Source organism: Podarcis tiliguerta (genome assembly GCF_965153285.1).
Source record: "Podarcis tiliguerta genome assembly, chromosome: 1".
Taxonomy (NCBI): Eukaryota; Metazoa; Chordata; class Lepidosauria; order Squamata; family Lacertidae; genus Podarcis; species Podarcis tiliguerta.
In genome coordinates, this window is record NC_139534.1 from 56,016,001 (window position 1) to 56,041,446 (window position 25,446).

The 25,446-nt window shown below is 43.8% G+C and overlaps 1 protein-coding gene across 4 annotated transcripts in view; it reads left to right on the forward strand.

The window, feature by feature from the left end:
- Positions 1 to 25,446, forward strand: part of COL18A1 (collagen type XVIII alpha 1 chain) — a 145,138-nt gene that overhangs the window by 108,895 nt on the left and 10,797 nt on the right. For all 4 annotated transcript variants that reach the window (XM_083416348.1, XM_083416349.1, XM_083416347.1 and 1 more), the window contains 26 exons: positions 386 to 524; positions 1,062 to 1,171; positions 2,305 to 2,331; positions 3,852 to 4,067; positions 5,431 to 5,457; positions 6,133 to 6,195; positions 6,346 to 6,432; positions 7,098 to 7,151; positions 7,310 to 7,468; positions 8,734 to 8,796; positions 8,945 to 8,989; positions 10,303 to 10,434; positions 11,741 to 11,812; positions 12,476 to 12,502; positions 13,532 to 13,576; positions 13,773 to 13,835; positions 14,505 to 14,540; positions 15,451 to 15,540; positions 16,869 to 16,898; positions 18,055 to 18,081; positions 20,098 to 20,160; positions 21,139 to 21,213; positions 22,755 to 22,790; positions 23,298 to 23,351; positions 24,318 to 24,392; positions 25,316 to 25,390. In XM_083416348.1, coding sequence (XP_083272474.1) covers positions 386 to 524; positions 1,062 to 1,171; positions 2,305 to 2,331; positions 3,852 to 4,067; positions 5,431 to 5,457; positions 6,133 to 6,195; positions 6,346 to 6,432; positions 7,098 to 7,151; positions 7,310 to 7,468; positions 8,734 to 8,796; positions 8,945 to 8,989; positions 10,303 to 10,434; positions 11,741 to 11,812; positions 12,476 to 12,502; positions 13,532 to 13,576; positions 13,773 to 13,835; positions 14,505 to 14,540; positions 15,451 to 15,540; positions 16,869 to 16,898; positions 18,055 to 18,081; positions 20,098 to 20,160; positions 21,139 to 21,213; positions 22,755 to 22,790; positions 23,298 to 23,351; positions 24,318 to 24,392; positions 25,316 to 25,390 — 1,890 coding nt within the window. The remainder of the gene's footprint in view (positions 1 to 385; positions 525 to 1,061; positions 1,172 to 2,304; positions 2,332 to 3,851; positions 4,068 to 5,430; positions 5,458 to 6,132; positions 6,196 to 6,345; positions 6,433 to 7,097; positions 7,152 to 7,309; positions 7,469 to 8,733; positions 8,797 to 8,944; positions 8,990 to 10,302; positions 10,435 to 11,740; positions 11,813 to 12,475; positions 12,503 to 13,531; positions 13,577 to 13,772; positions 13,836 to 14,504; positions 14,541 to 15,450; positions 15,541 to 16,868; positions 16,899 to 18,054; positions 18,082 to 20,097; positions 20,161 to 21,138; positions 21,214 to 22,754; positions 22,791 to 23,297; positions 23,352 to 24,317; positions 24,393 to 25,315; positions 25,391 to 25,446) is intronic.

The following is a 25,446-nucleotide window of genomic DNA, read 5'->3' on the forward strand; positions in this document are numbered from 1 at the left end:
AGTTTTTCAGTTGATAGAGAAGACCCGGGAATCTGAGTAAGGATGTATTGTCCCAAAGCATTGCTTCAACTTTGCTGAAACAGTTTGTCTGCCAGTTGGACTGGTTTTTCTGAAGATGTTTTGTATTCTGCAACACTTGAAAGTATTTTCCCAACGTCAGTTTTGTGTGTGTTTCCCTCAAAAATTAGATAACAAGAGTTTTCCTTTTATTCTTTTTCCTAAGCAGTTCAAATTTTCCTTGTTATTTTGAGGTGAGATATTTACAGCGCAGGATCAACAGTGCAAGAGCCACCTGTTATTAGGCTTGCAGGAGCAAAGAGTTTGCCTTAGGTTGCCTATGACAGAACAAGTGATTGTTTACTTCAGTCCTGTTCTCTTGGCCCAGGTATCACTCTCAAGTCTGCCAGAACCACCACCTGTCACTTCTCCCCCAATTGCCAAAAAGCCCACCCAGCCAGAAGAGAAACTCCACCTGCAAACTGAATTAACCAAACTAGAAGAGGGGCCCCCATTGTCTTCAGGAGGTAAGTTGGGAACAGTCCCTTTAAAAAAACCATTATAGTTCTGACTATTCAAGTTTTCTTGATAGTGCTGAACAGAAATGAGTGGAAAAGAAAAACCTTGAATGTCACACATTCCTCATGTTATGCTTTGGGCAGGGGGGAAACATTTGTGGTGCTTGCTCAGAGCAAGTAGAAATGTAGGCCTCAGGAGTCAGGGTGAACCAGATGTAGCTTTTTTAAATGCAAAAGCAGGACTGGTTTTGAAAGCATCCTTACTGAACACAACCGAAACATACCTTTCTTCTCTAGCAGTGGGCACTGAGAAACAAACCACTTTCATGTTAATGGAACTGGCTATGGATGACACGGATTGCCTGGCACCTGTAAGGTCACAACTTCCCACCTGTGGAACAGTTCTGCAATTGTTTATATATATATGTTTTCATGTTGAATCTGAATGCCAAGCGTCTTGATTTTCATTCTTTCATTTTTGCAGAAATGCAGAATTACCTTCACAACAGATAATTACACATACTTGTCTTTATATTTCCATGATAGTTGGAGTCAAAGGAGAAAAAGGAGACCCTGGTGAGAAAGGTGAACGTGGCACGAAAGGGGACTCTGGAGTTGGTGGAGTTCTGCCGACAAATGGTGCTAAAGGCGAAAAGGTAATGTGATTACACGTGGCTCTCCTTTCCTGTTTTCATCCAAAAGGGACAAAGTTTTTATTGTTGCTACCTAAAGGAATAGAGTCTCACCATCACCCTCTTTTGCATCACATACTCCCTGCCTTGAGCTTTGCCTTCTCTCGGATGCCTTCATTGTTGCAGAAGTCACTGTGATTGGAGTTTCTGAGGATCTTGTTGGGCTGGGATGAGCAGCGTTTTGCTCTTTCAGAATGAAGGGGGGGGGGGACACGCAATTTACTTATTTTTTGCAAGTGCAGTGAAATGATTCTTCACCAAATCCTGCCGTGATTCTCCCTGAGTTGTGGATGATGGAGGAGAGAGTAACACTAACCTTTAGAACAAAAGCCTTCAGGAAGGAAGGAACTCAAGGAGTCCTGGTACTGCCATGAAGATCGGAGATAATCAAAATTATGACACCTCCTCACATTCTGCTGCTGCCAATATGTGAAATCATTTCCCACCACCAGCACCTTTCTGCTCTCTCTTTCATCTTTCAGTCATATTTATGCGCAAGACATAAATCTGGAACAGCAGCTGTGCAGAGGACGGTTTTCTTAGTGTTAATTTCTTGTCCAGTGGAAAGACACAAAGCCTACTTTAGCTTTCTTCAACCTGGTGCACTCCAGAAGTTTTGGACTACAACTCCCATCAGCCCCAGCCAGTCCAGCTGCACTGCTTGGGGCTGATGGAACTGTAGCCTGAAATATTTGGAGGACACCAGTCTGGGGAAAATCTAGCCTATCTGATTGTAGAGCGTGGTAAGAGGTGAATATTGAAGTGTATGAACGAGGAAGAAGGAGGCTTCTTACGCTCATCACACCCTAATGCTCCCCCTTTTTGAAAGAGATGCTGCTTGCAACCCTGTACTGTGAACTTTCCTTTTTTAGGTCTTGTAGAAAACTTAACTTATGGGATGTGAGGTGTGGGTTGCTTGTTCATGAAAAACATATCAATTAATTCATCCATTGTCAAAGAAATGACCCATGAACTAATTTCTTTTGCCACAAAAGGAAGTTGGATTTGACAACGGGTGTTTGTTTCCTAAAACAGAGAATTCAACCTCATTTTGCTATGTTTTGCTATACTGAAAAGCCTTGTGTTTGTTTTTGCAGGGAGAAAAAGGAGAGCTGGGTGTTAAGGTGAGCCAAGCTGCTGCTTTGTTTGCTTTTGAAAGTGGTTTCATGTGATGATAATTTATTTAGGTGGATTCCAGCCATCCTATACACTAATAGTGAACTCATTCTCAGAGTGGGGATTGTTATATAGCCAAAACAGCACCATAATACACAAGGCAGAATCTCCAAAGTAGCCCATTGGGAGCTGAATGTGCTTAGTAGCCATGGGGCTCTAGCTGTGTGTGAGAGAACTGACAACAAGGTGGAGAGGAGGAATGGAATGGAGTGACCTGAAGAGGGCATGGCTGAAACCCTGAGCAGAAGCATTCATCACTGCAACACTTTGTTGCAGGTCCCACTTGAATTTTTAAATATAAATTAGAAGTTCATCCATATAAAAATATAGGCAGCTGTGCCTTACACAGTCAGGCCACTGGTCCATCTAGCTTGGTATTGTCTATATGGATTGGCAGTGGCTCTCTAGGGGTTCAGACAGGCATGCCAGAGATTGAAACGGATGCTAGCTGTAACAGAACAACATCCTTCCAGTAATGCACCCCTAAGATTTATGTAAAATAGTGAATATCCCTAAGATTTTACTGGTTATAACTCCAGACCAAATTTTTTACTGAATATGATTTTTTAATGTTTTATTATGTTTTTTATATATGTTGGAAGCTGCACAAAGTGGCAACCCAGTCAAATGGACGGGGTACAAATAAAATCCTCATCGTCATCACCATCACCATCATCTGGTCTCTTAGCACTCAGTGGCGCCAAATGAGCAATTGCCCAGATAGTGCCTTGGGGTCTGAGTGGTGGTTTCTGATGCAGTAATGTCTGCACTAACAGAGAACTGGAGCCAGGATGCTGATGCACAGCCTAATTCTAGAACATGATGTGCAACCAACACACCTTTGTGAGAGTTCCTTGACTTCTTGCAAGATACCAAGGAGTGGAGATGGAACTGCAGCTCACCCTGTCGCTCACATGTGGGGCCCCTTTAAGGAGCTGTGCTGCAGCTGTTTTGTTCTCTTGCCACCCAAGGTGGTGGTTGGACAAGATGGTGAAGCAGCATCTGGACCGGCCCCATATGGGCAGAAAGGGTGTGACCCTGGGCACTTGGCAGTAATTAATATCAGACTTACTGTTCATCTTTCCTTGAAAATTACATATGTTGCTTTTTTCTGTTGGTGTGCATAACTGTATGTGCTATGGCTATCTGTATTTGCAATATGGCAATTGTGTGCCATAGGAGGATACTTCCTTGCTTCAAATGCCTCCTTATCTACAGCACTGCTGGTGCTGAGCTTGCCAATAGAAATTATTTTGAAGAGGATAGGGATTTGTGGCTGGAATAAAGGAAGGCAAAGAAAAAATGCACATGGATACCAGCAGAGAAATACTTTCAAGAGAGGAAAGCAGGAAGGCCTTGGTAGTAAAGGGGGTCACATCTGGCAGGTGCCCACTTCAATATTCTCATGAGGGAATAGTACCTGATTGCTTTCATTTTCCACATCTCTCTCTTCCCCAACCATGTCTAGGGAAATGCCGGCTTTGGATATCCAGGTGCAAAAGGACAGAAAGGGGAGCCTGGTGACCAGGGGTCTCCCGGCCCTGCTGGGCCCCCAGGCCCCCCTGGGACCATCGTGCAGCGCCCTGACGGTTCTGTGGTGGAGCAGGTTGCTGGGCCTCCAGGACCCCTGGGGCCACCAGGGCTGCCTGGGAAAGATGGCTTGCCTGGAAAGGATGGAGAGCCTGTAAGTAACCTTTTTTGAAGGTAATTTCTGGTTTCAAGTGCAGGGTTTGTGTTTCGGAGGAAAAGGGGTTCTTCAGATATGCAAGCCACTTGCAGTCTTCGAATCCTTGCTGTTAAAATAATGGCCCCGTCAACACGTCACAGTAAACCATAGTTTATTGGTAGTTAAACTACCAGTTAATGGTTTACCAGACAGATGGCACCTTCCTTGCTCTTTCTGTAATATGAGCAGAAGCAACAAACCGCAATTCCTGTCCTGGTGTCATGTTCAGATTAGGATTGTAACTTATTTCACTCAAACAAATAATGATTGGTAAGCCAAGAACAAACCTTGACTTCATGGGCTGGAGCAAAACAAGCCACAATCACCAGTGGAGATGTATCACAAAAGCAAGGACTGTGATTTGTTGCTCTTGTTCATGTAAGGGGAGGAGTGAAGCAGGAACTGCATTTCAAAGTAAACATAGTAAACTTTGATTTACTGTGATCTGTGAAAGCAGCAAGTGCCTAAACTGCTGGTGTATGGCCAACTTAGAAAACACCTCTAGAGCTGCAGGTGATCCCGTGTACCAGGCCCCCAGATGGTATTTTTTAAATGGAGATTTCAAAATGTAAGTAATTCTCACCTATGCAATCCCTACAAGTAATTTAATTAGCCATCAATCTTTCACCTGTTATCGAGTTTGTTTTCTTCATAATGTTCTCTTTAGGGAAATTTTCTCCTTTTTTGATTGCATACTCTGTTCCTCCTGCATGTGGTTGTGTGATCATTGCCTTGCTCCTATTTTTCTTAAATGTCTTTTTTACTACCTTATTAGAGCCGCCCCAAATAATTCCTTCCTCATTCCCAACCATATTACAAGGGCTCACTTTGCCCATTGTTTGCTTCCTTCTTCAGCAACCTTCCTTTTTCAACAAGCCCTTTAAGTGGAGATTTTCATAGCCTGCAGTCTGCTTTGTACTGTAAACTGTTTTTTAACCGTTCTTATATACAGAGTTATTTTTAAATGTTTGAATTGTTTTTCATTGCTTTTACACTTCCTTGCTTTGTGGTTCTAAATCTTTTATTTGTTTTATATTTGTATATTTTCTTACTGTAACCTGCCCTGGGACATTCTGGTGAAGGGCAAGTGTACGTGTATATTTTTAAAGCCATTTGAAAGTTCGTATGTTTCATGGGGTGTTTATGGCTTTAGGCTTGCCTTTCCCAGCAGCTGTCTCAACCCAATTGCTTTGTAAGTGCTGAACAGGTACCAAGAAAAGTAGGCCTGGGACTTGGGGCAGCTTGAAATGATAGCTGCTGAATTACAACTTTGTAGAAAATGTCTGGCATTTGCTAACCTCCTATGTTTTATTCTTACTAGGGAGATCCTGGTGAGGATGGTAAACCAGTAAGTTCTGCTCTTTTGTCCCTCAACTTTTCAAAATAAATTCCTCAACTGGTATAGTTGTAGGGAGATAGATTTAACTTTAGCGCTTTCCATAAAAAAGTAGTTTCTCTCTTCTCTTGTCTATTTTTGGAGTATAGAAAAATAATTACAGTTCTTGGAGTTTCCCTTTCCTGAACTTTGAAATCCCTGTTTGGGGTTTTTAATTTTTTGGTGGAGACAAAGTGCTGTGTAACAGCAACAGTAAACATAACAGTAAACAACCTGATCATAGTTAAAAAATAAAAATCAAACAAAAATATTTTTTAAAATAAACATGTTTTAAATGTATTAATATTTTATAGAAATACTTTATTGCATCACTTTCAAGCACGTCTGTGTATGGTCACTCTAAACCAAATTGGGAAGGAGCTTGCAGCTGCTTTATTCCTCCACAGACCTGTCTGCAGCTGTGATGTGCTGAGTTAGCCAAAGGCATCATTTGAACCTGGGCTTGTGGTTTTCTATAGATTAATCATGAGCTTGTAACCAAGAAGAAAACCTTGTGTGGTGTGTGAACTGAAGGATGATGTGCAACTGTGTGTGTGTGTGTGTTTATAAACATCTTTTAGATGCTTCTGTGTGGCTCTTCTGGGATCACCCAGACGCCATCACTTCCCTGACTTATTTCCTTTGCAGGGTGATGTTGGCCCTCAAGGATTCCCTGGGACGCCGGGAGAGCCTGGCCAGAAAGGTGAAAAGGTAGGAGCTTCCGTCACATGGGCATATTCTGGTATCATTGAACTCTCAAGTGCAGCAGCCTTCGGTGTTTTCTGAGCAGATTTCATTTGTGGCTGCTTTGCGAAAGTGTGGCCAATGCTCTCAGCTCTGTCCTTTCCTCTCTTCACCTAGGGTGATGCAGGCATTGGTCCAAGAGGTCCTCCTGGGCCACCGGGACCACCTGGGCAACCAGGATTCAGTTCAAAACTGGACAAGTTGGTGAGTCTCAGATACCCACAATAAGTGCATGGGAAGAAGCCGGTCTCCTTGACACTGCCCCCTCTGGTTGAAGCTGTGTGGTGTGGCTGTTTGCTTTCCTCTGAAGCCACATTTCACCCTTTCCTCTCTCTCCCTCTCTCTCCCTCTCTCTTCCTTTATTTAAATATTTATAAACCACTCTTCCATTAAAAAAAAACAACAAGTCTGTGTGTGGCATAATTTTTTATTGTATGCATTAAGTTTCTTAGCATGTTTTTTTTTTTACATCCAGTAAAAATCATTTTATTTATCCAGACCTTTTAAGAGTTTATTTTTCATGCTGTATTTATGATCTGTTTTGCTCTTAAATATCGTACTGCTTTTACCAATGTTACGTTTTATTGTAAGAAGTGCTGTAGGCTGAACAATTGAATAATAAATGAAAAAGTAAATACTAGGCAATTTGAGAGAGAGAGAGAGAGAGAGAGAGAGAGCACTTTTTTCCTCAATTATTAGAACACCCTTCACAATGTCTTGAATCTGACTCTCTCATTCGGGATAAATTTAACTCCTTACACTGTTAAAGTCACAGCAAGGAAGCCAGAGTTAGGCCCGAGTCATGCAATTCTTTACCCCAGTAGCATTTCTCATTGGTGCCCTTATAGAACAGTGTGCTTTTCTTCCAGACATTTATCGATATGGAAGGCTCTGGTTTTGGAGGGGATTTGGAAACCTTACGTGTAAGTACCAAAAAGCAGTGTGAACTGGTGCTGCTTCAGAAGGATTTCTTCTGGGGAGGTGGTGTATAGCATACTCCTCAGAAGTTAACTTGCACCACAAATGCTCTCTTATATTATATGTTCACACCTGATTTTGAATCCTATTTGTTGTGTTTCAGGGCCCCAGAGGACAACCCGGGCCCCCAGGACCACCTGGTGTGCCTGGCTTGCCAGGGCAACCTGGAAGAATTGGGACGGATGGCAGTGACCTTCCAGGGCCCCCTGGCCTCCCTGGAGTGCCAGGTCGAGATGGCAGCACAGGACCTCCAGGGCCTCCTGTAAGTTAAATAAGATGCGGGGAAGGAATAATTGAGGATGGTAAATTCGAGTCTGTCTCCAGAAACTGCCCCAGCTCCCAGTATTATGGGGCTTTGGCCTTGGTTGTCAGCTCTTCCACTGCAGTTTCAGAGGCATGGATGAGGATGGGAGCCTTTGCTTGCTGCTTTGTTGTGCTCCTGTGGGGTTGCTGGAGTTAGTCCGCGAAGTAAAAGCTTGCCAGGTGTTACCAAACCCTTAAAGTTGTTGCACATTTTAGGCTCCCCGTATTGCGTTAGCAGCATTTTCAGGGAGGTAACATGGTCTTGATTAATTGGATGCATATAAGAAACTTAGGCTTCTGTTCTGCTGCTTTGGGTACAGGTCACAAATAGTCCTATATATGTGTGAGTATCACTGAAAGCTGAAACGGTATCACAAAAATAAGCATGAGATATAATGTGACTATTGCACAATCTTGTAGCCAAGAGTTGCAAGTATGGCAGTCTAAACTAATAGCTTGTGGAACACAGGGAAACCTACTTTTCCTTTGGGGTGTGTGTGTGATAATCTGTCCCAAGTTGCTTCTCTGCACAGTTCCAAACAATGGAGCTTCTTTTATGAATAAACACACACCCAGAGCATCACAGGGAGAAAAGTGCTTTGTGGACACACCTTTGAGTGAAGAAACAGTGAGCATGGAAAAGGTTTCACACTGAGAGCCTGTGTGATGTAGTGGTTAGAGCGTTGGACTAGGACCTGGGAGAGCAGGGTTCGAAGCTCACTGGATGACTTGGGCCAGTCGTCATCACTTAGCCTAACCCAGGCATAGGCAAACTCGGCCCTCCAGATGTTTTGGGACTGCAACTCCCATCATACCTAGCTAACAGGACCAGTGGTCAGGGATGATGGGAGTTGCAGTCCCAAAACATCTGGAGGGCTGAGTTTGCCTATGCCTGGCCTAACCTACCTCACAGGGTTGTGAGGGTGAAATGGGGAGGAGGAGAACTGTGTATAGCACCTTGATCTACTTGGAAGAAAAAAGTGATATATAAATGTAATAAATAATAAATAAATCTCTCTCTCTCACACACACTCTGCAATCTTTCCAATAAAAATCCAACATATACCCCCCTGCAAAAGTTGCGGCCAGTGGAAAATAGCTTTCATTCTTTTGGTACACAGGGAAGAGACCGTATCCTTTGACAAGGAATGGGCTTGGGATAAATGGATGCAAACTGGCTGATGGCAGCTTTTAAAACAACTTTCCTTTTCTAATCTTTTTCAGGGCCCTCCCGGTTCTCCAGGAAAAGATGGGATAGCTGGCCAGCCTGGGCTGAATGGAGCTAGTGTATGTATATTTCTCTCTTAGCTGTGCAAGTTCCTTTCACAGAGCAGTAATCCTGCCTCAGCAAGCCTGAGAAAATAGGCGGCCTCTGGCTTGAATTTAGTAAAAAAAGAAAAGCACATTCACACTTCTTTTCCTTTGCTGTTTCCAGGGAGAACCAGGAGAACTAGGCCTCCCAGGAGCACCTGGACCTAAGGTAGAGTAGCTCACTTTCTGGGTACAATACAAGGACAGGACAGAGCAAGACTGAGGTTGTCTTCTCTCATAGGTGGTTCAGACATTTAATCTTCTTTTCCTGCTTCTCAACCTTCCTATTTTCCATTTACTTTCCCCCACCTAACTAGAACACTCTGCTTCCTATCTCCCCTGATGTGTTAGAGATACTTTCTTACTACTACAGAGCCCCATACAGGGGAAGACAAAAAATGGAGGTAACATCTCTGCGCATGTGTTTGTGTGGCACAAAAAAATGCAGTCTGATATGTGTGCAGAGGTGTAATAACAATACAGTGTGATCCTGCATGTTGAATTGTGGGGAGAAAGCCCCCTGCCCTCTATAAAGCTCTGGGTGTTTTATAACACATTCTTTAAACTGGCCTAATTGGTGGTGGTAGTCCCATTTAAAAAAAATAAAAATAATCATGTAAGGTTTCTTTTCTCACCTAGGCACTGGAAAAGACACATATATCCACATCTCCTTCTATTAACCCAGCACTCTTAAGAGATGTAAAAGAAGATGCAGATTCCCCCCCCCTCTAACCTTAGCGTTTTTGATATTATTTTATTAAAAGCAAGCTTAAAAACATTTCAGATCAGAATGCCTTTATTATTGATCGCTGATAAGACAAGAGCATCTAGCTATGAAATAAAAGCAGTCTATATTTTCTGTAAGCTACACTTCCAGTAGACCATAATTTACTTTCTCTTCTTAGTGAACGTGTTCTGCCTGATAATGAACAAAATGCAGACTTTGGGTACAGTCCTGAAGCCAGTGTGTCTGACGTCAGATTTCCTTACATATCCCAGTACACTTGCTTATGTAAAAGACTTAAACGTGTCTGTAGACCACCAATTTGGGCTACAGAAACCACTCCTGTATGGGAGTGCAAATAAACTGTTGTATGCATTAAGAGGTTCTGTGTGGTGCATATCTACATGCTAAGTCAGCTGCAATTCGACAGCTGCAAAATTCAAAATATGCAGGCTGAGTTAGTCCCAATTTTATGCAATTTAGGGTGCTTCCTCTGTTCAGCTGCCACAACACTTGTGGCATTGTACACTTCAGCCAGTGTGAGCATCTGACGACAGAGCGCAGAGCAGAAGCATGTGCCATTCTGGGATGTGTTGTGCCTACAGATGTTTGTAATGCATGTAACGAGAGAGAGGCAGCATTGCAAGGTTTTCTTTCAGAAATACTGTGCACAATATCCTATTACCAGGCTATTTTTGGCCCTCTTGTACTTTCCTTCTCTTTGCTCTTGTCAAACATCCTTTCCTGTTTTCTTCCAGGGCAGCAAAGGAGATGCAGGGTTGCCGGGAGCACCGGGTGAAACTGGCCTGGCAGGCCTTCCTGGGCCCATGGGTCCCCGAGGACAACCTGGTCCTCCTGGCCCACCTGGACCAGCCTTTGGGCCTGGATTTGTGAGTACCGTATTTGAAATGCCACTGTTGAATACACCACTGTTCAGTGGGCTCCATAAGACCCAAGAAGTGCAAAATGTTGGAAAAACTTGGTTGTACTACTATTAGTTGTTCCATCAGTGTGTGAGGTGCTTAATAGAGTACCAAACGAATAGAAATGTTCCTCTTTTCAAACTCAATGTGAACATAGATGAAGGCAATAAAAGGAGGAGAGACAGGTGGAGGCAAGGGTAAATAGGTGACTGTGCATTAAATTAAGTTACACACAGGTTACAGCCACACATTCAAATCACTTTGACAGTCTTTCCTTTTGCCCCAAAGAATCCTGGGAACTGCAGCTTACAGACCTACAATTTCCAGCCCCCTTGAACTCTGCTTCCCAGCATTCTTTGGGAGGGGTGATTTAAATGTATGGTGAGACTTTGCTTCAGTAGGAGATGAAGACTAAGTCAAAAGTTTCCTGGGAAAAGAGATTTGAAGGATGTGAGAGCGGAGTGATGCCACATAGATGTTTAGAAGGGAGTTCCAGATGTAAGGGAAAGCAAGGAAGGAAGAGTAGAGTAGTTTGAGGGAGCATAATATGGTCAGAATTATCCACTGCATCTGTCCCAAAGACCAAAGCAACTGGCTTTTCTCTGTCAATCCCAATTTCTGTACCTTCATAGCATGAACCAAGTGGTTTAGGCGCATGGGGGTTTTCACACTAACCCTGTGACTTTGGCAACAATGTATGCAAGAACCAACTGTTTAATTAGATAACGTTTATTAGGAATAAAGAAGGAAAGGGAAGAGAACAAAGGAACTAAGCAGAATATTGAAAATAAAAGGAGCTCTTTAGCTCAAGTCTAGCTCATCAAGAACCAGTTATTTATAAACAGGCATAGCTGGTCATTTGCAGGGTTTTCTGTTGGTCAGTGACAGACAAGGGACTTTAGTGTGAGGGACAAAAGGCTGCATGGCCATAGCCTCTCTCTTTTTTAAAGGGCTTCCTACCCACATTGCAGTTGAGTGTCCGGTGGCACTGCTCAGCCAATTATTTGCCAAGTCTTTTGGAAACACCTGTAGGGGAGTTAGAGGGGTGAGGATGGCAGGAAGCTCCTGGGGATGTGACTATTTTAGTGTTCATTCTCACTGGGATTTCTTGATGTTGCTTCCAGAGGGACCTATCCTGTGCTTGTGTATTTGGGAACTTGGACATTTCTGGCTTGCTCAAGCAAAATGGATGGCAAGGGATCACGGCTTTTCTCCACAGGCTTTACCTGATGACAGTTCTGCCTGGAGACTAACGCCATCCATTCTTTCTTAGGATGACATGGAGGGCTCAGGGCTGCCGTTGGTTTCTGCTGTTCCTGGAGCACGTGGACCAGAAGGGCCACAGGTATTCCTCATTCCATTTCTCAGTATTGCCTTCCTCCAAAGACTCCATCACTGTGAGCACCTGCTTGGGAGCATGCAGGATTTGAATAACACAAGCTTTATTTATGAGTGAAGATGCACAGGAATGGGCTGCTAATCAGTTTATATTTTTTATGAGTGTTGAGGTTAACCTTATAGCACTGTGTGGCCATATGTTACCACTTGTGATTAAGGGGGGTGCAGACCAAATAAGAAAGTTATGAGCTTTTGAAGTTATCTTCTGACCCCCTCATCTACAGGATGATGGCATATTATCACCTGAGTCTATACTGGACATGCATTAAAAGCTTTCCATGTTGCCAGTGTCCCGCTGGAGACATTCGGTCTGTTGTTGTTCTTCTTGCAGAAACAAGCATATTCCACTAATTGCCATGTTAATGTCCTAGTCCACAGCTGAGTGTCAGGCACACTCTGAAAAGACAGACCTTGCCTGTAGACTGTGATACTTAAAATCTGAATAGCAGACCTTAAGTTACGTTATAAAACATGGATCCTGCTATGTCATTATTGTTAATGGATGCTAAATACACACAACAGTTATAAATATGTCTTTGAGGAGATTGTGCTCTTCTATAGGTCATGAAATCTGACAGAATTGAGTTGATGACCATTTTTATTTTTATAGGGACCACCAGGGCTTCCAGGACTCAAGGTCAGAATTATTGTTGTTACTATTTTGTTGTTGTTTGCTTCTGTATTTAACTAGTTGGTTGGTAGGCAGTATGGCTTGGCTTGTTTTAAGCCAGAACTGCACCCACAAATGAAGGTATCCATCTCTCTGCCTGATCTGAACTCCATTTAGTGTCCAGTGCTCTTTTTTAAAAATCATTTTCCTATTCAAGTTAAGGTCCTTTCCATAACAGGCCAATCATATTAGTTCACTATACAAGGCAAGACGTGGATGGTGGTAGGTTGAGTGGGCAGAGGACTACTGAGTTTTGTGGTGTTGTTACAATGAAGCACTCAGAGCGTTGAACTAGGTTGGTGCAAATATATTCTGCAAGGCATGTATGAATCAGGTGTGGGTAGGGAAGGGTTATATAACACCAAGATGAGGCTCTTACGATGCTTTCCTTAGTCCTGTCTCTTGTCATTCAGACTAGGATAACCTCTACATTTTGGTGCAACGTCTTGGCTCTCACAAAGGATGCATACTGACCCAAAAACAGAACTGTCAAAAGCAGGGGGCAGCAACCTTTTTCAGCCTTGGGCCGGTCCACTGTCTCTCAGACCATGTGGTGGGCCGGACTATATTTTGGGGGGGAAATGAACGAATTCCTACGCCCCACAAATAACCCAGAGATGCATTTTAAATAAAAGGTCACATTCTACTCATGTAAAAACACGCTGATTCCCAGACTATCCGCGGGCCGGATTGAGAAGGCAATGGGGCCGCATCTGGCCCCTGGGCCTTAGGTTGCCTACCCCTGGTCAAAAGGCAAGGTGCATCACTCCAACTGCCCTAGCAGAGCACAGGCAGGACCATTCCAATTTAGATGGTGCTGCACATGTTTAACATATGGTCAAATACTGTCACAAGTTCCACCATCTACAGCACAAAAAGATAGCCTGGGCTAGGACTCAAATGGAAAAAACAAAATAGAAAAATTACAGAGCACATCTTTTATTTAATGTGACCAGTAAAAATAGGCCTTCTGCCTGTCTTTTTGTTAATTTTCAGGGTGATGTCGGCAGCCCTGGTCTCCCAGGTTTGCCTGGAGTGAAGGTAAGACCATGTCATAAAGCTTGAGAAGTACTTGGAGAACTTTGTCTCCACCTCCCCTACCATGCCTGCTGGTTTTTAAGAGATGTTTTGTTACTGTACTGCTATGAAGTATTTTAACAGGAGCTGGACTGGATTGCTGAGTGGCATTTGTGGGGAAGGTTAGGATCCCTTATTAGGCTCCTTTGTTTGTTTGCAGGGAGACCCTGGATTGGCAGGTCTGGATGGTCGTCCTGGGCTAGAGGGTTTCCCGGGACCACAGGTGAGCATGAATTTCAGTGCAGTCTTTCCTCTCTTTCTTGGCATCTTTCGGACAAACTCACAGAAAAGAATATCCTACAAATGTTTCTTTTTGAAAGCTAAAAAGCGGACAATTAAGATACCCCTACAAATAATGAATAGGTTGTATCCAATTGAAATGAACAGACTTGCGTTTGTTCATTTAGATGGCTCCCTTCTGAGTAGAGCCTAGTTGGATGCAGCCTTCTGTGTGTAAGTGTAGCTCAGGAAGAAGCCCTGCAGAAACATGGACTTCACAGCTGTATTATTCTCATCTCCCATGTCTAGTGTGTGCCCTCATAGAGTGACAATGTTGTTCTCCTCGTCTGTAAGTAATCACACACCTCAAATGCAACAATATTAATTGCACTCATCCCTAGGATAGTCCCAAGAGAGGGATCACTCTTCTTCCTTGTTTGTAAATGGAGAACAGATTGAGTGATGGTAGGTGACCCAAAGCCCACCCAATGAGTCCATGACTGAAGTGTGGGAGTTCAGCCCAGGTCTTCTGGATCTATGTCCAGGTCTCCATCTGCTGGACCACACTGGCTGTCACTTGCCACACAGTTCTTCACCAGACACAGTTCTCCATTGTGCAAAACTGTATCCTTCCCTGAAAATGTGTTTGTCTCCCCCGTGTTTCTCATTTCAGGGGACAAAGGGTGACGCTGGAGAACCAGGGCCTAAAGTAAGTACCCCCATGGATTTCAGGAGAAGTTCTGTTTGTGTGTGTATGTATGTGCACATGTATGAGTGTGTGTGTGTGCACACAACATATTATGGTAAAGTGTAGTCGGGCCAGGATTGGCTTGCAGCCGTTTCCCTAATAGTCAGCTGGTGATCTGTTTTAAATTTTGTTGTTACTGTATTTTAACTGTTGTAAACCACTTCAATTTTTTTAATGAAATTGAAGCACACAAATGCTTTTAACAAACAAACAGAAAATGGGCTAGAATGTGTGCAGTTAAGATGTTTTGCAGCTCACCTCCTAAAAACTTTATTATTATTATTATTATTATTATTATTATTATTATTATTATTAATTTTTTTTTACTGCCCTTCATCCAAGGATCACAGGGCCGTTTACAATATAAAAACACAGAAATACATACCATAGTAACAAACGAAAACAATACCCCACCCCTGTTTAAAAGGCCACAGATAGTTAAAGGACAGAGGTCTGGTTATAGAGGCAAGTTTTTGCCTGGCATCTAAAGATATATAATGATGGCACCAGGTGAGCCTCCCTGGGGAGGGCATTCCACAAATGAGGAGTCACTGCAGAAAAGGCCTGTTCTTGTGTTGCCGCCCTCCAGGCCTCATATAGAGGAAGCACACGAAGAAGAGCCTCAGATGATGATTGCAGCGTCCGGGTTGGTTCACATGGGGAGAGGCAGTCCTTGAGGTATTGTGGTCCTGAGCTGTTGAAGGCTTTATAGGTCAAAACCAGCACTTTTAATTGGGCCGAGAAACTAATTGGCAGCCAGTACAATCAGGCCAGGATTGGTGTTCTATGCTCAAACTGTCTTGCCCCTGTGAGCAAGCTGGCTGCTGAATTCTGCACCACATTCAAATGTTCTCTTTTTTTTTCTTTTGAGGGTGAACGAGGTCAAGATGGAATAGGGCTGCCAGGTCCCCCTGGACCCCCCGGCCCTCCAGGACAAGTCATCCTCCTGCCCAGTGATGATGTAAGGATATTTGTGCTTTTTTATTGACCCCTTCCTCTTACTTCTGCAAAATCATGTTATTTGCTGTGAATCAAAATGATACGATTCCTTAGAGGAGCCATTCCTCACAGAATCAATTCATTATTTCTAATTATAAAGGTAATTTGTTTCTGTATTTTCTAGTTCAGCATCAACCATGAAAATATTAATACCCTGAAGTTCAATGACTGATAGTTCTCAGGTTCCTTCTTGGCAGACATTGGCTTGGTTCACATACCACACTAAGGCAAACTAGTGCGAACATGTGAGCCTACAGGCTCCGAGAGAGGAGATCATGGCAACTTTGCTCATGTCCAGCCATTTTGGCACTGTGCTGCATGGAGCTAAGCCATGGCTTTGCTTCAAATGTTGTCCAAACCTGGGCTCATGAATTAGCTCTCTCCAGACAGATCTTGAGCTAAAACCAAGATTGTTCTAGGTTTACCTACAGCTTGTGGTTTGCCTAGGAGAGCTAAAACCATGAGTTCGGATGACACACTAAGCCAAACCATGGTTTAGGTCAGCGCAGCTCAGCAGCAAAATGACTGAGAAGGAGGGAAGTGCCTGCAATCTCGTAGTGGGGAGCTTGTAGGCTTGCACGTTCATGCTAAACCATGGTTTGAACCAATAGGTGATTGCCTCTAGAAAATTTTCTACGTGTTCCTTGTTGGCGTTATTGGCTTCCCTGGCAATCCCCCCTGCTCATTTTAGTTTTTAGGCAAAGGGGTCTAGATGTCCTTGGACTCAGTTGGGCATTCTTCTGAGTAGACATGTATTAGATTGCAAGGTTTAGATTTCTGATTTAAGCCAGTGGGTTCTCTTGCTGAGAAAATACGGGGCCAGATTCAACTAAATAATAGTGCTAGTGGGGGCCAGCACAAGAACTCCTGTTAGCACATCAGAGTTTCTTCCTTGTGCCCCCCCCACTGCCCCAAATGGACTTGGAATGTATCCCTGAGGAACCCCCAGAATCACAGCAAGCGGGGGGGGGGCAGAGAGGGGGGGGAGGATTGTTCCATCGGAGAAATTGAAATACTTTCACCGATCGACCAATTGTAATAGTTGAATTCCACCCATGGTATGTAATGTTACATTTGAATTCAAGCCCATCTCTTTTCTCCAGCTACTGTTGATTTAATAGAAATGACAGGATAATGGTAGGAATAAGAATAAACAATTCAGTGTCATTGGTAAGAAATTTGTGGCATTTTACTGGACTTTGGGACAGACTTTAGTTTGCCCCACCAAAGAATATGAGGAAATACAATAAAGATCACATTTTAAGCATACCCTTTCATTATTTTCTATAGAAAACGTTACCTACTCTGCCAGGCCCAGAGGTAAGTAAAAAGCAATTTCTATCCTAGTGATCCTTTTATTCTGATTTAGTGAGAAGGATGTTGTGGCAAACTCCCTCAATAAGATGGGAATGGAAAAAAATAAAGATGGGAGTGAGGTAATGTGATCTGGTTTGGGGTGTTTGAACACTTAGACACTCCCTGTCAGTAACACTTGAGAGGTCTGGTATTATCTTTATGTGGTAGCGTTTTCTGATAACCAACAGCAAGGATTTTTAATATTGTGAAAGGAAACTTATCCCTCAGCCAGAGGATCAAAGTAAGGATGAGGCACTATATAAACAAAACTGGAATTTTATTTAAATGTATTTGATGAGCATTAGAGCTTATTGATTTCACTGATAAGGCAAAGCACTTTGTTTCAGTCAACAACACTTTACAGAAGAAATTGAAAACTTTACTTAAACCTTCACTTTAAACCTGTTTCTGATTAAACTGAGTCCTCCTAGAATGGCCATTTGTTCTACTAAGCCAGTGAATCACTTCCAGCCCCTTCTAAGATATTTTGCTTCCCCACAGGGGAATAATATTGTTGCCTTGTTTAGCAAGCCCCTAACCACCTGACTAATCCCCAGCTAAACCATTTTGAGGCCCTATCTAGGCTCCAACCAAGCCCTATCTGATCGTCACCTGACAGGCAAACCTTATCTGACAGTTTAACTGCTGTTCTAACTTTTTGTTCTCCACTCTCTCCCAATTGGATGACACTGCACCCAGCCCTGATTGGTTTCTGGGTCTTCAGGAGGCTGACTCAACATCCACCTGTCACAGATGTCAATTATAAATAAGCATCGAGCATAAAAACATCTGCGCTGCAGATCCTCACATTGCTGATGTGCATCATATCCATACAAATGTACAAAGGCACTTCTTATAAACTGCTCCAGAAGCTAAGCTGGCGCAAGAGTGAGAATGAATGATGAGGCATTCCCTGTTGTCCTCAACACACTGCCTAATTTGATACACTGTGTTAGGGCTCAGCCTCTGTTTCCAACACCATGGCTGAGCAACTATAGTGACCCACACATATGGGCTCGACTGATTATGTGCAAACAATTTATTTTAAAGTTTAAAGGGCTGGAGATAATACTATTATATATTTTATATGTAATTTATGCTACCCTATTTCTTCTTGCAGGGCAAACAAGGGCATGCTGGCTTCCCAGTAAGTAGTTGACCCAGTACTAGCCATACAGGGTAATGTTCAAAGTAGCACTAAGCAGATCATTCCTTCAGTGCAAGGATTTCTCCTTGTGCAACAGAACCATCTCTGCCTCTTCTCTCACCTGTGTTCCCCCTAAATCTGTTCCCAACCCTCCAGGACAGATTTGGGGACAGCATAGGGTGCACATGGAGGGAAGGGAGAATCCCCTTGTGCTAGTGCAAAAATGTGGTTGAATATGGCCTCACAGTGCTCAGATTGTAAGAATTCGGCTGCTGTTCATCTTTGTAGTTTACCAGTGGCTGGAGCAGGGAGGGCATGCCAGAGTTTTTTCTTAGTATACAGTGGCATCCTCTGTTGCAAGAGAAAAATTGCAGCACATGTATAAGGGCTCAATGCACGCTTCCCTTTGTGCTGCGCTTTCTAGGTACAGCTCTGGGTTTTCCTGGTCCAGGTTGGAGCATTTTCCCCTCCACCTTCTGCAGATTTATCCAAGAAAGCCACTTATTTGCTGCTGAATTGGAGAAATGACAATCTGCTGAAAACCTGATTGCCGTTTGCTCCGATTGAGCAGTAAAACACAGGTTTCCCTGGGGTAAGCGGCAGGAAGGGGAGGGGAACACTCTGACAGAGACCTAGAAATCCCAGACTTTTACATAGAAAGTGCAGCCTAAAAACAAGTGTGAATGAGCCCAAAGTCAGCACTACGAGTAAGTCCTCCAACAAACAAACCAATTTACTAGTCCATCTACGGACACCTATCTGCATATGTGTAAAAAAAGTTTTATAAAGCTTCCTAGATTGCTCACCTGGAGACAGTTTTGGCACGGCTGATCAGGCAGGTGTCTATTCACAACCCGCTTTTTAAAGTCTTGGCACTGTGACTTGAGTTTGATTTTCTTTGCCTGTAGATTTGCCTGTAGATTGTATGATTCACCTCCCCCCCCCCAAAAAAAAACCCCAAACCCATAGCAGCCTATTACTACTACTACTACAGACTTTGCAGCTGTACTAATATGTTCTGAACAGAGCCAATTGAAGTCAGAATGAATGTGTGTGAACTGGCCCTGGCGAGGGGTTAAGTGACCTTGCTCCAAGCCTCAGTGAGCAGCTCTCCCCCCTTGGGGGCTGTTCTGGCTGAGAGCTGCCCTAGAACAACCAGATGCAAAGGAGGGCAGCTTTGAGGCTTGGCAGCAATCAAGCTTTTGTTATGTTTTGCTTGTTTTTATTTTGTCAGCGGTTGTGTATATTGGACAAGGAATGGAACGAGAGAGAACAAAACAGGAAGGGTGTGTGTGTGTGTGTGTGTGTGTGTGTGTGTGTAGGGGGGGGAGGTGGTTGCAGGGCGCTCCTCCTTTTGCTTCTTTCCATTTCCTCAGCATCCCAGGCAGGAAGCAGCAGACACCAGTCCTGCTGTATCACTTGCTGTTCCCGCATTTTGAGAGCTAAAGTGCACATAGCTTTTCAAACTAGGTAGATCACTAAATGGATTTTCTCTGGCATTTTTTCCAGCCTTAAACCCCACTTTTCCCAGTTAGTTTTTTCCTCCCATTTGCAGGCTGTGCTAGCTTGCACCAAGAGAATAAGACAAACCACCTGGAAATCTACAAAGGGGAGAAAGTACAGATGGACTAGCACCAATAACCTTTGAGAACTCTAATAAGTAATTTAAAAATAAAATAAAAATGAATGTGCAGATTGGCCTGACTTGTTTTAAAGCAGGGCTTCTCTGGCACTTTCCACAGTCAGCTTCCCCCCCAAATATGAAGATTACTATTTTGATGGCTTGCTTGGCATTATTCGTAGACCAGAGGCTCATCCTTGGGCCAAGGCAAGCAGATCAAAGCAAAGGAGGGGGCCTGTTGGCTCACAGCATGCTTTAATAGCCCTAGGTAAAGGGTGTGCAGTTTGGGGGGGAGCAAAACAAACAAACAATATTGCTCCACTGACTCCTAGTACTGAAAAGATGGCCCATGTGTCAATGTCACCACTTGTAATTCTTTGTGATTCCATCTACAGGGGCCAGTGGGACCAAAAGGTGACACAGGATCTGCAGGTGTTCCGGGCTCTTCAGGTCCAAAGGTAAGACAATCATAGAATTGTAGAGTTGGAAGGGACCCCCAGGGCTTATCTAGGAATCTCGAAGCATCCATGAAGGTCACGGGTTCAAGCCCCATGTTGGGCAAAATATTCCTGCATTGCAGGGGGTTGGACTAATCGACCTTCATGCTCCCTTCCAACTCTACAGTCCTTTGACAGGCGGCCGTCCAACCTCTGCTTACAAACCTCCCTGGAAGGAGAGTCCACCACCTTCTGAGGGAGTCCATTCCACTGTTGAACAGCTCTGTCAGAAAGTACTTCCTTATGTATAGTTGGAATCTTCTTTCCTGTAACTTGAAGCCATTGGTTTGAGTCCTACCCTCTGGAGCAAAGCATTCCAGTTTGCAACTTGATCACCAAAATGCAAATTTCTCCTCTGTCAGGAGAATTCTTACAATTTGGCTCCTGGCCTTAGGCTGAAACCCTAACTAACCCTGCTTACCTGGGAGTGAGGGAGTAGGACTTTCTTTTTATTAGACATGGTTAGGATTGCAGCCTTAGTTCCAAACCATTTTCCATAATCCAAATGTCTTTCCAAAGCACCAATTTCTATTTCTTTGCACTTCTTCAGCCTTATAATGATTGATTAAGGGCATGGCAAGCATAGCATTTCATGTTTTCATGAACTCTCCATGAACAAATGCTCATTATTGCCGGCTATCATCCTCTGTTGGGGAATCTTACTGCAATAAGATCATTGTACTAGATAGCTTATAACATGGGTCAGGTTTCCTCTGGAGCATTTATTACATTTGCCCAAGACAACCTAAAGTGACTTACAACCAAACAACTCCCCCCCCCCCCCCATAAATACATTAAAACATCCCACCTATTTCTAAAAGGCCGCATATAGTTAAAGGCCAGAGGCCTGGTCCCAGAGGAAATTTTTTTGCCTGTTTTGCAAAGTTTATATTTTCACAAGCATTTTGTCTTCATGCTTGCCATTTGTCTTTTGGACAGGGTGAAAAAGGAGAGCCAGGGGTTATAATTGGTCCTGATGGGACAGTCATAGCAACTAATCCAAAAGGAGAAAAGGTAGAAATAAGCATGCTTTCATTTGAATTTTTCTCTCTCTCACTTACCCAGTTTTGTATAATGAGTATAACAAGAAGCTGAAGGATTTCCCCCTCCATGGCGTAAAGACTGGTATAGAGCCCCTCTAAAAGAGAGTGAAAGATTGAGAGCCGCCACCCATGCATCTGGGAGAGTGTGTTACTGAGTTTTTGGGTGTGCACCCTCTGCAAAAGTTGTGTTAGCAAACACACACATGGGATTACTCATGTGATCTGTACTATTGAGATCTTTTCTGGAAAAAGGGAGGAGAGAGTATTCATTGCAATGTGACCATGAAAGTGACTATGGTTGGTGAGGTGGTTCTCTGGCAAGAACCACTCACAGCCTTTGTGTGGTCATCAAGTGAGTCCCAAGCAATAAGATGTTTGTACCAATGTTGCTTTGTCTCTTCCCAATTACCACCCTGATAAGTGTGTGTGTGTGTGTGTGTGTGTGTGAGAGAGAGAGAGAGAGAGAGAGGAGTCCCCTTTTCTTTGCTAAGGACCATAAGGTGTTTATTTGCTCATATCTAGTTTATTAATATTATTATTTAATTACAGGCAAAGGCAGGGGTTGAAGGCAGCACATATTTAGTCTTATCTCCCCTCCCTCCCCAGCAAGATCTGAATAATCACAGCCAAGGAGCCTCCAAGGGGAGACTTTTTCCCTAAGATTTTCAGCCATGAGGCCTGTTTGTGGGGTCATTCTTATTGTGCTGGAGAGGCAATCCTTGAAAAGGATTATCCCCTCACATGTCTGTATTATATAAGAAATATGCAGATGTATGCTAAATCTCTAATGAATGTCTAGTTTGACCCTTAGCGACCATGGGCTTGCCTCTAGCCTAGGGTGCTCTAAATCAGGACATTCCCTTCAGTGCAACCCGCCAAGGTCAGTGGCAGATGGAGCCCGGAGGCAAAAGTGTACAGAATGGCAAATGTACATTTCAACTTTGTCCAGTAAGCTAGTTTCTACACACACTCACAAACCCCTCTGTAGTCTTCATGCAGAGAAGCAGATATCGAGGATACACTCCAGTCAGGCAAAGTACTTGGGGTGTGAAGTGGGGCTGGAGAGAGGGGGTTCATCACCCCTGTTGTAAATAGTAGTGTGGGATGCCTCCAGACTCTCACTATTTTGCGGGAGGGATTCAAGCACATGCCAGAACCTTAGGTATGCACATTTCAAGTGGCCTAAAGGGCTCTGTTGCCCTAGTGGAAAAAATCCACTTTTAAAAATTATTTGGCTTATTTGCTGTTTAGAAAGTGATGGAGAAATGCATTGAAAAATGTGGAGTGAACAATTAATTAGCTAAGGGAAAGGCATGTAAGCAACCCACAATCAAACCGGGTGAATGCAGGATGAATGTTTGTTGTTGTATATCCACCCTGCAAACAAATAGAAATGAATGCTTAATAGAGACTGAAGATAATCTAAGCTCGCTGTAAACTTTGTGTAAGCAAATCAGGATGAGTGTAAGCAGCTTGTCTGGAGGGTCTAATTGTCTCTGCTTTTATTGCCAGGGTGAACCAGGCTTGCGAGGACCTGTGGGACCAGCAGTAAGTTGCAAAGGGTATCTTTGCTTATATGTGAGGAATTTACACAGATCTAAACATCTGTTAAGCACGAATGACAGAATTAAATTATCCTCTCTGTTGTTGTTATTGTTGTGTGTGGTATTGCTAGTAGAGCTTTTGTGTAGCTCCTATTTATTTCAGTGTGGTTACTTAGGAAAGTCGAGTCTGCAGCCAAATATTGCAGTGTGTTTTCATCTCCTAGTAGGAATCCTTCTGTTCAGGTTTCTGCCTGCCCTTTCCCAAGTTACTGTAAGTCATAAGGAGTGTAAGCAGGGTATCCCTCTCCCCTCTGGTGTATATATTTTGTCAGCACTCACTTCCCTGAGTTTGCTATTGAAGGGAATGATGATTTCCTTGTCTTCTGCTTCCATTTGGAATTATAATCCTGTAGCCAGCCGATGCTATTACATCACAGATATTGCAGGAACTCTCATTTACAATCTCTTGCCATCTTTCTAAGCCTGCCTTTTCTCTCTGTTCTTCTTCTAGGGGCCACCTGGGCGGCATGGACAGAAAGGAGAAATCGGCTTTCCTGGAAGACCTGTAAGAATTTTTATTTTTAGATTGTCCTCAAGTGTACATTCCCTTATCATAAACGGAATGGGGGAAGAGAAGTAAATTCATCCACCTCTAGAATAGTCACTGTTGCCTCTCTGCTAGATAGAAATATGAAGGGAAGCTGCAGAAATCAGACTCCAGCATTAATTCACTCCAGACTGAACCATTATCAAAAGGGGATCCTAGGTAAAAGGATGCAAGTGCCATAAGAAACACTCAGTGGCTCTGCATGCACCTGGAAGTGGAATTATGCTTCTGGGTCCCCTCAGCTGGCACTCCCTCCTGCCATAAGCATGGAGGCTCTGGGTACATTTAGATACAACAGGACCATCCACTTTCCTGTCTCACATTCTGCTGAGATCCTGCCATGCTGCATCTACCAACACAAGGTTTGTCCCTGCATTCCTTTCTTCAGGGTTGTCTTTCTCCAGTCAGGATGAACCTGCCCTTCTCCTGATCCTACAAGCTCCTCTTTCCACCATCTTGTTCAACAGAGTGGCTCTGGCTTGGTTACTGTCTCTATGTCTTGCTGGTGTGTGACAGTGCTTTTTAAGGACAGAGGTTTGTCATGTGACACCAGCAAAATCTGCCATGAGCTTCCTTCAGGGACCTATGAAAGTACCAAGGGTTTCACCTGCTGTTTGTTCCCTTTAATTCTAACTTCATATCGACAGCTCTGGCCTTCCCAGTTAAATCATCTATTCGAGGCAGAACCGCAACATAGTTTTACCTACTCTTGAGGCATTTAGTTTCAGGAGTAGTATGTAGGAGCTCCCCATAGAGAAATTGTGAGATCTCAGGAGATTCTTCTCTCTTTGCCCTTTCACTTCACCCGATGGGAGCACAAAAGGTGATGTTTGTAGCGCTCTTTGTGCTCTGGATCCTCATTAGTGCTGTGTCATTACAAGGGTCCATTAAGCTGACTCAGCAGTGGCTTTTTGTCCTTTGCAGGGCCGACCTGGTATGAACGGGTTGAAAGGAGAAAAAGGTGACCCAGCAGACGCAAGTGGAGGGCTGGGCTTAAGGGTAAGTGGAAAACGGACACATCTCTCTGCATGGTGCAGTTTATGCAGCGCTGCTAGCTTTGATGGCCTTTGTATCCCACTGTAACCCCGAGCACGAGCATCATCAGACTCTGTTATGAGAGAAGAAAAAGGTCTCACGCCTCCCCAAGGGGCACCTGAAAACGACCTTGCTCTTGTCCTAGTGTGGCTGCAAGTATCCAAATGCAGCAGTGGCCAAGCATTTTTGTGAGAGCACTATTTCTCATGTGTGCTGCATCCCCTTTGCCTTGGAGTGATTTTGCTTCTGGTCTACTTATAATCAGTGAGCAGGCAGCAGCACAGCACAGCATTGGGGAGGCAAGCAAAATCATAGGCCTAATTCTGTGCTGTTGCCAGACCCCTGGGCTGTCATGCGCCAGTCCAAGAGTGCCATAACCACCCACCATGTAGACTCTAGTAAAGCAATGCTAATCCTGGTCCATGCACTGCAAGAACAATTTTGTCAAGTATATTGTGTGCGAACGCTCTGATTTCCTCTGCTGTTGCAGATGGAATAATGAAATATTTGAAGCCTGGAGTCTGGGATTTGGGGGAAGTATTGTCTGTGGGTGGTGGAAAGAAACACAAACCTTGTTTGTTTTTGTAAATGCCGATGACATGCATAAGGAGGTGGAACAGAGTGCAGGATGAATTCCACTGGCTGTGTCATCTTCCTGCCTTCCACCTTTTGAGTTGACCGCAAGTCCCGGAAGTAGAGACAATGCCACATCGCACAATCTTGTGTTCCAGTTCCAGTTAAAACCAGGAGCAGCACCCACCACCCACAGGGTGGTCGCAGAATTGTCACTGTTGAGTGGATATTGGTTGTTCTGTTCAGTCTGTTCTGTTCTCAGTCAGTTCCCCACATAATTAATGGGATGTCTGTTTTTCTCTTCCTCTCTCTAGGGTCCTCCAGGGCTCCCTGGACCTCCTGGCCCCCCAGGTCCTCCGGGCAGCATAGTGCCTATTTATGACAACAATGTGAGTAATGGCCTAAGTGCATTTTCCTTGCTGGGGGGAAACACGTGGAAATGCCA